A 14,339-nucleotide genomic window follows, 5' to 3' on the forward strand; every position below is an offset into this window, starting at 1 on the left:
ACCAAGGTCTAACCCACTGCAGCTTGGACCCCGGGAGCGCGGAGGAGGTGAGTCGGGTGCGCGCCCGAGGCTGAGAGCGCTTTCACGAGTACGCGCCTAAGAGACGCTCGGCTACAGAGACCTTCTCATTGTCTGTCCAATGGCTGGGGGGCCTCGGCGGGCGGAGGAGAAAAAAAAAAACCCAGACCAAACACTCAGAGCGGACAGCCCCTGTAGTGTAGTGTAGAGCCGCCCCGGTCCCTGCAGCCGTGTGCTGAGGCTCGTCGTCCAGTCTATTGTCCAGGGGTCTGTTCTCCATTCAATTGGGTCGTGCTTTCCTCTCTATATTTACCGTTTATTTCCTTATAACAGTTTTTTTTCTTTCTCACGTAGTATTCGTTACCCACCTCCCCTCTTTTTTTTTTTTTTTCCCCCCTCTTGAGGTAAATGTCGGGGGCGCGCAGGTAAAGAGTGTGCGCACCCGGCTATCGCTCCTGTCTCGGGTCTGCGCTTGTTGCTCCTTGTGTGATGAGCGGCGGTGGTGGGGAGACCCTCATGTAACCGACGCCCCCCTCTCCACACCACTGCTCCGTATAACGCGGCTTCTCGTTACCCCCCCCCCCCTTTAGTCTCCCTCCTCCCTGACAGAACGCAGCTGCCGGTGACAAGGAGAGGGGGGCGGCCGAGAACCGTTATCAGCAGCCGGTGAGACCTGTGATGACGGGAGGGGGCAGTGTATACTATATAGGTGCTGTGTGTATATTATATAGGTGCTGTATGTAGTATATAGGCGTGTGTATATTATATAGGTTTCTGGTTATTATATAGACGCTGTGTATATAGTATGTTTGTATTATATAGGTGCAGTGTGTGTATATATTTAGGCGCTGTATATTATATAGGTGCTGTGTGTATATTCTATAGGTTTCTGTTTATTTTATAGGTGCCTTGTATATATTATATGTTGTGTGTATATTATAGGTGCTGTGTATGTGTTCTATAGGTTTCTATTTATTATATAGGCACTACATATATATGTTGTGTGTGTATTATACAGGCACTGTATATTATATAGGGGCTGTGGGTATATTCTATAGGTTTCTGTTTATTATGTAGGCACTGTATATAGTGTATGTATATTATATAGATGCGGTGTGTGTGTGTGTGTGTATAGGTTTCTGTTTATTACATAGGTACTGTGTTTAGGTATTGTATACTGTGTATATTTTATAGGCGCTGTGTGTATATTCTATAGGTTTCTGTTATATAGGCACTGTGTGTATATATGTATGTATATATAGGCGCTGTGTGTATATATTCTTTAGGTTTGTTTATTATACATGTGCTTTGTGTATATATTGTATGCTGTGTGTATATTATATACGTGCTGTGTATATTATAAAAGCATGCTGTGTGTTTTTATTCTATAGGTTTCTGTTTATTATACAGGTGCTGCGTGTATATATTGTATGCTGTGTGTATATTATATAGGTGCTGTGACTATAATGTATATTATATAGGTGCTGTCTAATATAGTTATATGTATTGTATATTAGGTGCTGTATATGATATAGGTTCTGTGACTAATATATGTATATTAGGTAGGTGCTGTAGGTATATTATATAGGTGCAGTGACTAATATATGTATATTATATAGGTGCTGTAGGTATATTATATAGGTGCTGTGTGACATCTCCAGGTACATATCACGTACAGATGAGGTGAATAAGTTTGGGTAGACATGTGTTGCTGTGACTCCTCACTCATGTATATGATGATGATGCTCGTCCTGTTATTGGGCAGTATACAGGATATATTGCTTTTATGGGGTATTGTTGGGTAGATGGTTGTATTTTTTTTGTTGTTGTTGTGTCCAGTGGGTAATACGTAACAGAGTATCTACTATCTGTGTGTATGTATAGTTTATTTTGATATATAACAGATGTGTATCTGTCTTTACAAAGAACTCAATACTTATGAGCGAGAACCCTAGAAGTATATTATTGGCACGCGTACACTATATGATGCCCGTGGGGCTTGTTTTCGTAGTATTGAGTACGGTTATGTAGGTCTCAGACTTATGAAAGTTTTCATCCTTCTACATCTTTTCCTCTGTGACTTGATGCCTGAACCTATAGATTATAAGCATTATACTAATCTTCCATACATACATGTATGCCCTCAACAAGTATCTGGAGTGTTAACAGCATGGTGGCACTGCCCACTGTTGTCTACCCTGTCAGTCTGGTTATTTCTGTTGCAGGGTGGGAGGGTCGGAGCTGCTTTGTTCCTCATCCGCCCGTATTGTAATGCGTCCACCTTTTTAGTGGCGGATCTCAGCCCTGTAATGAATAAGTTATGTCGCTTGCATTGATTGAGGTTGCTGGGTATGCGGTGTGATTAAATGTCGTTGGAGTTTACATGATAACTGCTTTTCTGCCTGTGTAATTCGCTTTGTGAACTGTTCTCTTGGTGCAGATAAGTGTTTGTTTGTGTGCCAGCTGACACGTCCTGCCCGCCGCTCAGAGCTGGAACACGTTTTTTTTTTTCCATTTTCCGTACACTATCAGTGCGGCTTCTTTTTTTCCCAGTTCTGGTCTGCTTTGTGTACCTGATATAGGAGACAGTAATGATTACTGTGCTCATGTGCTGTGCCAGCTGCCGGGCCGCCCCCACCTGACAAACTTAGTTCTTGTTGCACATTCTTTGGTAATTTCCTCCTGGGACTCTCTTGGGAACAATCCTGCTTTAGTTTTTCATTGTTCTAATGAACACGTGTATTTCATCTGTGACTCTTAGTAACATTTATTTTTTCCATTCAATCTCTTTTAAAGGAATACGCCACTCAAACTGGTACAATGTATTCTGCCTAGTGAGGGGGGCTTAGTGCATAACACAAGGCTTCTCTCTTTGGTGTTCTTTAACTCCATGTCACCCCTTTAAAGGGATATTCCCATCTGCTAAAGTCTTGGCATATTGCTAGGCTTTAGCGCTGCATACCAGTCACTGGTTTTCCCTGCACAGTGCCAACCGACAACCCGCTTTGCAGGGAACTGCAACAATGCCCCGTTCAAGTGAGCAGGGCACATTCTGTGCCATCCTCAGGATCTGTGAGCAGAATATGCCACTTTACAAGATCGGAATAACCCTGCACAAGGCAGAACACAATGTATACGTTTTGCCCAGGGTGCTCCTTTAAGTGCTTGAACGATTCTTTGGTTTGATTTATACATGAAGCCTCAGTAATATCATGCCCTGTCATCTTGTTAAAAAGTCTATTCTTATTTCTGTCTGTTTCTGGGTGACAACATGGCCGCCATTACTGCTCCCTAAAAAGGGGTTGTTCTTGAGTTCATCACGAAGCCAATACCCAATTTGAAGGTGCTGCTGTACAAAATGTTCAAAGGGTTTTGAATGCCTAAGGCTTCGTTTGGGGTCCCGTTCTGATTGAACCCTGACTGAAACAAACGGAAATAGGTTCCTGTTGCCATTACCATTGGTGGTTTCAATGGTGACGGATTCGGTGCCAATGGTTTCCGTTTGTCTCAGTTGTGCAGGGGTTCCGTCGTTTTGACGGAATGAATACCGTAGTCGACTGCGCTATTGAATCCCTCAAAATGAGATGTGAACGAAGCCTAAACCATTCAGGAGCTGCGAAAAATTGGATGACCGCCTTATCCGGAGCTGTAATAGCGTATTGGTTCTCACCCAACGTTCACAGGAACAGATCTAACTAAGAAATGGGTGATTCTTATTTTAGAGGACAATTGGAGGAGGATGAGCAGCTATAGATGGGAAGCATTGTGTATTTGTCATTCCATGGGATTCCTCCATAGACCTGCCTATACAATAAGTCTTGTGTAAATAAACATCCCCCCTTTGTAGATAAGCTGTGAGCTGGTCTTCTGGACTGAGGAATTGTTTACATTAAGGCGAATCTATGGAGCATATGGCGTGTCTTCCTTGTTAGGATACGTCCCTAGATCGGTGACTATATCCCGTCCATAGAGCAGCATGTGAATAAACAGTCCTCAGCCGCTGAGATCTCCTGGCGGGGAGCAAAGTTTAACACGTTGCATATTAGCCAGTGTGATCCGTCCATGTGCTCTGTTATTTGAGCCCTATTTATATCCACACCACTGCACTAGTGTCATAAACACAAATGGATGCAGATAATTGCTATTATACATGTATATTGTTACCTTCTCTAAGACCACAATGGCACATAGAAATGGCATGCCCAAAAACAAAATAGGAATGAATGGAGTGGCCCTTACTGATTGAGACCCTTCTGAGTGGGAGCTCTGCTGCGACATTGTGTGTGTGGGGGAAATGCGGCTTCTGGTTTTCTATATTGTTTCTCTCACAAATGGTAATCGTTTCCTGACAGAATATGCACGCTCTCAGGATTGTGTTATCTCTTCCTATTTGCATGAGCCATAACCTGTAGCTGAACTACACTTTTTTTTTTTTTCCCTCTTTGGGTCTGGAGGGCATCAGATGAGCTCATACAGAATGAGAGAGAACTGGTCTAACTAGTATGTGAACCTCATTGCTTCCTTCGGGTTAGCTGCCTGTATTCTTCTGCTCTGCCTTCCGTACTCAAGTCTTGCTGTAAGGACCCGTACGATATGCCTGATCTGCCTGGGAGAGGGGGCGCAAGGCTGTAGTCTGCCCTATCCCGGTATTTTCCCATGTCTGCAGCCTGGTTCCCGTGTGGCTTGGTGCTTCAAGAATGAGGCTGAGTAATTGTGTTTATTTTATTGCTCTTATTAGTTTTTCTCAGCGTTTGACTCCTTAGTTGTGTTCTTATCTTCCTGTACTGTAGAGCAGTAATCCCCTACATGTGGTTCTCCAGCTCCTTTGAAACTAAAACTCCCAGCATGCCCTGACCGCCGCATGCTGTGAGTTGTCTTTTCAGCTTCTGTAAAACTACAACTCCCAGAATGCCAGCATGCGTAGTTTCACAGCAGCTGGAGAGCCACCGCTCCAAGCATTCCCTGACAGCCACTTGCTGCTCATGTTGTGTTATGTCCGATATTATGTGCTCTTAGCCCCCTATCGTGTACAGGGATAGTGAAGACCTTCAGTGATTCATAAAATAGATTTGTTGGTTGAATGAGTGCGGTATCTTAGTATCTCTTGTATTATTCTTATCGCTGTTGGTTTTGGAACAGGATTGCAGAATATTTGGGACGCTGCCTGCTGGTCTTAGTACAGCATTAACTCATTAGGTTATCCCCATACATAATGCTTACATAAGCCTATTTGAGGCAATGTCAAAGGATGATGTTATTGTCGTTGCCATGGCTCCGTCCAGGGACATGTTTACATTTAAAGGGTTTTTGCTGGAGTACACGTTAAAGAGGCTCTGTCGCCACACTATAAGTGCCCTATCTCTTACAAAAGGAGATGGGCGCTGTAATGTAGGTGTCAGCAGTGCCTTTTATTTAGAAAAACGATCTATTTTTACCACGTTAGGAGCGATTTTAGCTTTATGCTAATTAGTTTCTTAATGCCCAAGTAGGCGTACTTTTACTTTAGACCAAGTGGGCGTTGTACAGAGGAGTGTATGACGCTGACCAATCAGCGTCATGCACTTCTCCCCATTCGTTTACACTGCACATAGTGATATAAATATATCACTATGTGCAGCTACATACACAAAGACTAACGTTACTGCAGTGTCCTGATAATGAATATACATTACCTCCAGCCTGGACGTGATGTGTATTCAGAATCCTGACCACTTCTGACTCTTTTCTGTGAGATTTCCAGCAAGGCAAACATAATCTCGCGAGATTACGCTGTAAACTGTAATTTAAAACGAGATTACGTTTGCCTTGCTGGAAATCTCACAGAAAAGATTCAGAAGTGTCAGGATTCTGAGTACACATGACGTCCAGGCTGGATGGTCATGTGTATTCATTATCAAGACACTGTAGTAATGTTAGGGTTTGTGTATGTAGCTGCACATAGCGATATATCTATATCGCTAGTGCAGTGTAAATGAGTGGAGAGAAGTGCAGGACGCTGATTGGTCACTGATTGGTCAGCGTCATACACTCCTCTGTACAACGCCCACTTCGTCTAAAGTAAAAACACACCCACTTGGGCACTAAGAAACTCATTAGCATAAAGCTAAAAATCGCTCATAAAGTGGTAAAAATAGATCATTTTTCTAAATAAAAAGCACTGCTGTCAGCATTGTAGCGCCAGTCACATTATGTAGGAGATAGGCCACTTATAATGTGGTGACAGAGCCTCTTTAAGGGCCTATCATCCGGATAAGATGACTCCTTTGATAAGCACGCAGAAGATTAATCCTAATGCCAATAAAGAGAACTTATACTATTACAGTTAGACCTATAGTAATGTCTAAGGACATATGCATGGCAACCAGGCTGAAAACCATAGTTTACATTGCACTTAAAAACAAAAAAGTTTATTTTTCTTTTTCTTTTGTGACGAAACGGCTTTATTTATAATAAAAAGCAAAACATAGGAGCCTTTTTATTTTTTTAAGATATATGCAATAATTATAGTGTTTTTAGAACCAACACATAAACATACTGTAAGTATTTGGCACATAGAAACTTTGCTTATAGATTCTGCGATTGACATATAAATCCTCATATATACAAACCGTCTGATGATCAGATTTTCTTTTTTTTTCTTAAAGGCGACCTTTAGTATTGACCATAAATTGTTAATAGTCGGAGCACATGTAGTGAGCTGATGTTTAATCCAGTGCTGGACAAATCCCAGGAGCCAGATAGCCAGTGATCCTAGAATTTTCCTTTCTGCTGATATTTATGAATGTAAATATCCATAAATACTGCGATGTCTACCTCTGTTTTAATGTTAATACTGTCTCAATTTGGTTCCTGGCGGCAGGGATTACAGCAGGCGGCGGACAGGACATCTGTATCCAATATGCTAAGCTATGTACATTGATCTCTACCTATGTAGCTCAACATATTGATAGGTTCATTGAAGTTTTGGCCCTAGTGCGTGAAATTAGTTTGTGAGTCCCATTGAGGACTGAGACTGATGTGAGTGATGACAATGTCTGTACGTTACTATTGAATATTCTGGTGCTATTTAAATTATATAAATAATGCTTGTAGCAAATAATGATTCCATGGTCCTCGACATCAGATGTCGGGAGCAGGACTTTTACAGAGTATATATTAGATTAGGGTTCCATATATTCTCAGTCTTTTCAACCCTTGTTGCTGGATGAGAAATTCCCCTTTAGATAGATTCTTTTTGTATGTGTTTTTTGGTAAGAAAAGCTGGCGTTGTATTTAAGAGGGCTGAATAAGTCACACACCAGAGATGTTTTGACGAAGAATTGCAGTAGGAGATTATATAGGATAGCAGCAAAGTTCAACCAGTAAGGATTTTGGTAGCATTTAAAGGGAACCTGTGACATTGAAAATGCAGTTTAATTCTTGGGCATCATGTTATAGAGCAGGGGGAGCTGAGCAGGTTAATATATATGTGCATATATATTTATTTCTGAAAGGATTTAGGATAGCCTGTAATTTATTAATTTACACCTTCTCATTCTGCGCTTGAGTCCAATGGGCGCTCCTAATCAATAATTGACCGTTTATTGTGTGCACACTCATACAGGTAAGACTGTCGATCACTGTGTAGGACCGCCCACTGGACTCTTAAGAACAGAATTAGCAGAGTGACCTGTTCTACTGAATCTTTGCTGTAAAACTATATGTCCATCGGCTCCGCTGCTCCATAACCTGCTGCTTCCAGATTGGACTGCATTTTCAATGTGACCGGTCATCTTAATATGAGAACCTCCAGAGACACCCCCCCCCCCCAAGAAAATAGCTTGTTTTGCCCAAGACTGTTACCTCGCCGCTCATTTGTCCTGCAGCGGCCACTACAGGCTAAATATAGTATTACATGCAGTTGTTCAATTAATGGCCGTCCATGTAATACAGGCTTTTTCAGCAGCTCTCCGCTATGACTCATAGAGGGGGTCCCAGGCGTGGACCCTCCTCTATAACATCCATATGCCTTGATAGGCAATTTGGAAAGGTGTTCTTGATATGAGACCACCCATTTTTATGATCAGATCGCAAATAACTACCGTTATTACAGAGACCGTGAGAATTCTACAGATTACCTGTTAGTTTTTTTTTTTCAGTACTCCTAGACAAAATACTTTTTTCTCCTGTAAAGTTCCTCAATGAACGCAGGTTAAAATGCCAGCCTTTGATTATACTCGGCTGGTTTGAGAGTTGTTTTTTTTTTTCCTCCCTAATCTAAATCAGGTGGTAGCTGTACTGCAGCTTTTAGGCACAAAACATGACATTGTTATGTTAGAGCCGTCGCTAAATTGTCGAGTTGGCACACAGCTTGAAAACCCTGAACTTGAAACATACCGGGTCTGCCATGTGTTTACCCTGTGCATTTTACTCACCCGATGTGTTAATTGGCGAGCCTTCAACAAGTTTGACTTGACTGTTGTGTATACTGCGGCAATGCACAGTCCTTCTAAGTATATTATATTACATGTATATTTTTCTCTTCAGTTTTTAATATATATTTTTTTTGCCTACAGATCTTAATTCTAGAAGGGTAATTTACTGTATATTCGGTGGAAACTTGAACAGCAAAACTGAGGAAAATGGCGACAGACTCTGGAGAACCAGCGAGCACAGATGAGTCTGACAAACCAGCTGGATTTTCTGCAGAAAAGAACCTGGTTCCCCAGGGCCCTTCTCTGGTCCGACATGTCAGCATGGAAGAGAGCGACAAACCTATTTCTGCTTCAGGGACTAACGAAAGAAAGCGTTTCTTCCGAAAAAGTGTAGACATTACTGAAGATGACCGGATACTGGAGCAACCCCTCAAAGAGGAGAAGGTTGCGGACTGTGAGATCAAGCAGCAACTGGACAGCCACGTGACCATCGCCATAATTGTAGGCCAAGATGATAAGAACGAACCTAAAGTGGTATCCGATGCCAGTAAGGACTCCCCTAGGGAGAAAACGGAGAAGGAAATAGAGGAGGAGGCAGAAATGAAAGCCGTGGCAACGTCTCCCGGTGGCCGATTTTTGAAGTTTGACATTGAGTTGGGCCGTGGGGCTTTTAAGACGGTCTTCAAAGGACTGGACACTGAGACCTGGGTAGAAGTTGCTTGGTGTGAGCTGCAGGTTAGTCCAAAATCTTCCATTTTATAAGTGACCTCTGTGCGGCTGCTTCGCTGTAACGGGCGGTAAATCCGGTGTTTGCTCTCGAGCTTCCTGGAATGTTATAGGTTATGAATGTGTCTTTCATTTGCTTTCAGAGCTGTAGCTGTGAGGCACATATTAACAACTTCTCACAAACTTCATCTCGTAGCTGTATGGAAATTGAATTTCTCAACACCCACGCTTGGGTCACACATGCGCTCGGTACATGTGTGTGTTTAACTTGCCTGTGTTTCTTGAGAGAGGGTGTCGTGGACTTGTCCACTGCTGCCATTTAGGACGCAGAATATTATAGTACAGGAAAATATATGGCGAACATTGCGTATGTTGCCAGCTTGGAATTCTTACTGACTCACAATAGGGGGGACGAGGTGCCCTGAAAAGTACACGTTCATAGCTTTGGAGACTGGTTGTGGTGCTAGCTCATAAACTTATACCAATATTATCTAGACAACTAAAATGAAAGTAAAGTGATTGTATGGGATAAGAAAAACATGGCTGCCTTCTACCAGAAGCAGCGTCCTACTTGTCCATAGGTTGTGTGTGATGATATAGCTCAGCCCCATTCACTACAATAGAGCTGAGCAGCACTAACAGACACAGCCCATGGCCAGGTGTGGCGCTATTTGAGGTAATATTCCTGTTTTTATATCTAGTTATCATCCTTTTGAAGCAAGTAAGCATGAAGTATGATATTACTGGACTAGTAACTACTTTGTGTTTTAAGTCCATGGCAACTACAAATTAATGTAAAATAGAGAGCACTTTCAGGTGGCATTTGTCAGCTTAAGGCCTTATTCACACGGACGTGTCCGTTTTGCACGCGCAAAAAACGCTGCGTTTTGTGCGCGCAAAAGGTCAGTGTGTCATCAGCATATGATGCGTGGCTGCGTGATTTTCGCACAGCCGGTCATTATGACACTCTGTTTTTATGTTTACAAACAAAAGCAAGTGGTGTTTTTCTGTTTTCATTCATTCTTTTTACTGCTGTTGCGCGAATCACGCGCGGCACCCGGAAGTGCTTCCATGTGCTGAGCGCGATTTCCACGCACCCATTGACTTCAATGGGTGCGTGCTGCTCGAAACACAGGCAAGTATAGGACGTGTCGTGAGTTTTACGCAGCGCAAATACGCTGCGTGAAATTCACTAACAGTCTGAACGGCCCCATTCACTTGCATAGGTCCGTGCAACGCGCTTGAAAATCACGCACGGAGCACGGACGTATAACACGTTCGTGTGAATAAGGCCGAAGAGCGTTGTGTGAAGGCGCTCTGCTTGAATTTCTGTCTAAAGTAATTCCTTGTCATTCTCTTTTTACAGAGCTTCAAATTTCCTGCATAGACTGAGGGTATGTTCACACGCAGAGTTTTCTGGTGTATTTTGTGGCGTAAACGCCTCGAAATACGTCTTGAAATGCTAGCTAAAAGCCTACAAACATCTGCCCATTGAATTCAATGGGAAAAACAATGTTTAGCTCAAACGGTTCGTTTTTTTTATTTTTTTACACGTGTTTTTTTTAGTAGCATACTGCATGCATTGAACTCAATAGTAAAATCGTATACTGCAAGCTCCCCCTACTGGTGGACGCAGGCAAACAAAACTGTAAAATCGAACTCCTTATTTTTAAAAATGAGATAATAAAAGATGGACATTTTATTTTAAACAAACTCTTCATTTTATTTAAAGGGGTTGCCTGGTTCAGAGAAGTTCTTGTCATGAACTCTTTTAGGTAATTCATTTTTAGTGAATAAGCTAATAGAGGGGGGTTCTTCTCTTTGTCCTCATCACTTGGCCAGAGTGGAGAGCGGTTACAAAGAGCATCTCTACCTGCTCAGGACCTGTCCTAAATTATATGGGGAGGGGAGTTGAATACTGTGGGTTAGTTCATACGTGGCAGATTTGTTGTAGAAATTTCTGTGACTGTCCCATTTATCTAAATAGAGTTTGCAGAAATCGATGCACATGCTGAAGAAACAGCCCCATTCACATGTGTGGAACGGGTTTTCTGCCGCGGAAATTTCTAGACAAATCTGCCACATGTGAACCTCTTCTTACTGCCAGGTTTCTCCACAGATTACAGCTGATCACTGGGGGCCCTTGTCGTCAAGGGACCTTTCTAATCAGTAGGGATTGTCTAAAACAGAGCACCCCTTTAATAAGGCAGGTGGATATAAACTTCGATCGCAGTTTATAATTGTATGATATTTACAAGTGATCTCAGATTATTATGTAGATTACTGAACAGAAGTATTAAAAATCTCCCACAAGAAAATCTAATCGAGTTCAAGTAAACGAGGGAAGCAAATTTACGTGCAATAATTACTCTCTTGCCGAGTTGCTTCAGAGCGGCGTTGACTGAAATATTACTCAATACCTTGCGTTTTTCACATTTGGCAACATTTGTATCGCCCTCAGGAAAGTTCTTAAATCTTATTAAATTATAACCGACTTCTTGGCGTAATATTATGACGAAGTTATATTATTAGGAAATGTCATATGGATGTCGTCTTACATAACCAAATGCCATTAATTAGAAATATAAATCCGGTTTACTCCAACATCACACTATATAATGGTGAGATAAACGTTCTGTAGGTATCTTGTGATTATGCAGGTGCACATATAAAGGTAGCTATAGAGGCGAAGGGTCAAATGTTTCTTCTATTAGCATGCATGCTAGGATTACACTAGTGCGTGTGTTAAGAAATATTCAAGGGGAGATTTGACAGTCCATCTTGGGGAAACCGGTAGCACAAAATATACAGACATCTCCGCAGATAGTTCTTTCCACTAAGATACTTATTTGATGCTGTCAAAAGACGTGAAGATTATTGCCCTGTCCTGCTGATAGTGGCTGGATTGGACCGTTGCTATATAATGTCTATGGGCACCTTCAAGTGCATGTCCATCTGTCGTTTTTGGGTTCCATATTCTGTGAAGTCATTTCTTAATCTACTTGGTTGAACTTTTTGTTTTTCTGCTACATTGTTCCTAATCCCCTGAATACTGCGTTAAACTTCTGGCTGCCCGCAGTCACCACTAGGGGGAGCTTTAGGGACGTCTTATGGGAGCTGTCTTCAAACTAACGATTAGCGCCGATCACAGCTGGAGGTGCAGAGAGCTCAGCTGAGGGCTGTTTCACCTTCGTTCTGGGGACCACCTAATTTAAAGTCTACACTTGCAGGGCGCCAAAACAAATGATGGTGGCTGGCAGGAAAAGAGAACCAGCGCTGCACTCAGCACCTCAATGGCTGGAAAGCTATCCCGTTTGTTTTATATGTTAGAGAACGGGACAAGTCCTCTATTAAAAGCAAATAAAGACAGGCAATTTTCAGACACTAGCTTTCCATGAAAGTTTTTCTTCACAAGAGACAGGAGGAGTATTGGAAAGCCAGAAATTGCTATGAACACTTATTGTAATAATTTTTTGACATAAGCTAATTAAAATGTCAAAATATTACACGTAAAAACTTGTGGCTGGTGGGAAGCTGCGATTTGGAGGATTGTGAAAGAGGAATTTCCAATTGCTGACCCTGCTGCAGCTTTCTTTTTTTTTTTTTAGTCCACCAGTTGCTACCAAGTGAAACATATGGAATAATTACTTTACTAACTTTCCCTCTGCTTGTTTAGTTAGGTCATGTATGAATATGCTCATTCACGCCGGTGTATATGGAGGGCCTCATTCAAAGGATTAAAGTGGATCTATTACTGGACACATTAATTTATTAGGAAGGATATCCTGGCTTCACTGTATGTGGTAGACAACCAATGGCTGATGTTATTCTTGTAAGCTGTTGATTCATTGCCCCAAAGTGTGAGCATTGGAGTTTATGGCCTTGTTCACACGAGTGTCTCCAATCTGTGTTACTTCTGTCTGGTTTTTGTTTCTCGGTTTTTTTCTGCTCCGTGTTTCTCCTTTGCAAGCACTTCCTGGTTTTACTTTTTTCTTTTCACTCTGTATTGTTTTTATTTATTTTTTTCTAGCATCTGATGTGTAAATTACGGATAGCCCACGGATGTCGTGCATGTGCGGTCTGTATTTAGTGTGCACCCATTGACTTCAATGGGCGAGTCTGATCTGCAAAAACAGGCAGCAGCTGCCATTTCTTGTAAGGGTATATCTTATCCTCCTGATTTTTTTTTTTTTTTATCAGTTTAGCACATTTTGAAGATTCTTTTTCTTTTCCATTTCATTGCAGTTTTTGTGTTTCATGCCTATGATTATTTTGATTTGGTAACGCCTCAATTAAATTGTAATTATTTTTTTTTCTTTAAAGCACCACCATTATGTAATGGGGCTCTGCACCTGCTGTATTAACCTTTTATGGGATGCTTATAAATGCCCTGATTTAAAGCGCCACTGGCTCATGCTTCTGGTCATTTAAAAAAAATAAAAATAAAAAATAATTCTGCTAACCTGCAGTTTTTTTCATACCAACGTCCGGGGTCATACGGAAGCACAGAGTCGCAATACATGAGGAAAATTAAACTCGCTGCGGGAAAACTGTCCCGTACTGTAATCATGTTTTCAGTACGGGACAGTAGTTCCACGCAGAGGCAGGGACTCCTAGCATCGTACATAACTATGATGCTAGGAGCCCGGTTCCCTGCACTGTGTTCGGTCTGGGATTTCCGGCCGAAATAAGTTCCGTCCATTACGGACGTAACATGGTCGTGTGAATCCAGCCTAAAGCATTTTGTAAGGGGAAAAGTGGGTTTTTCAATTTTCTTATTTTCACATTTCTTTTTTTATTAACTTTGTTAAACTTTTTTTTTTTTTTTTTTTTTTACTAGTCCCACTAGGGGACTTTAATATGCGATCATCCCATCACTTTTATAATACACTGCAATACTTTTGTATTGCAGTGTATTACTGCCTGTCCGTTTAAAACGGACAGTCATCTGCTAGGTCATGCCTCTGGCATGACCTAGCAGGCATTCACTACAGGCAGACCTGGGGGCCTTTATTAGGCGCCCCGGCTGCCATAGAAGACACACACCTGCCGATCTTCTCGCCGGGTGTCAGTGGGATGAGAGGGAGCTCCCTCCCTCTCTCCAAAACCACTCCGATGCGGCGCACGCTATTTAGCGCCGCATCTGAGGGGTTAAACGGGTGAGATCGATACTGTTGGAGC

The 14,339-nt window shown here is 42.0% G+C and overlaps 1 protein-coding gene across 6 annotated transcripts in view; it reads left to right on the forward strand.

Moving 5' to 3' along the window:
• The window catches only part of WNK3 (WNK lysine deficient protein kinase 3), a 76,673-nt gene continuing 62,334 nt past the window's right edge, over nucleotides 1-14,339 (forward strand). For 4 of the 6 annotated variants that reach the window (XM_075835234.1, XM_075835238.1, XM_075835239.1 and 1 more), the window contains exons 1-2: nucleotides 79-684; nucleotides 8,574-9,167. In XM_075835234.1, the coding sequence (XP_075691349.1) occupies nucleotides 8,640-9,167 (528 nt within the window). In that variant the 5' untranslated portion in view covers nucleotides 79-684; nucleotides 8,574-8,639. Of the gene's footprint in view, nucleotides 48-78; nucleotides 685-8,573; nucleotides 9,168-14,339 lie in introns of those variants that run through there. The other 2 variants (XM_075835237.1, XM_075835235.1) reach the window with 2 other exon arrangements.

Source organism: Rhinoderma darwinii, chromosome 8 (assembly GCF_050947455.1).
Source record: "Rhinoderma darwinii isolate aRhiDar2 chromosome 8, aRhiDar2.hap1, whole genome shotgun sequence".
NCBI classification, from domain to species: domain Eukaryota; kingdom Metazoa; phylum Chordata; class Amphibia; order Anura; family Rhinodermatidae; genus Rhinoderma; species Rhinoderma darwinii.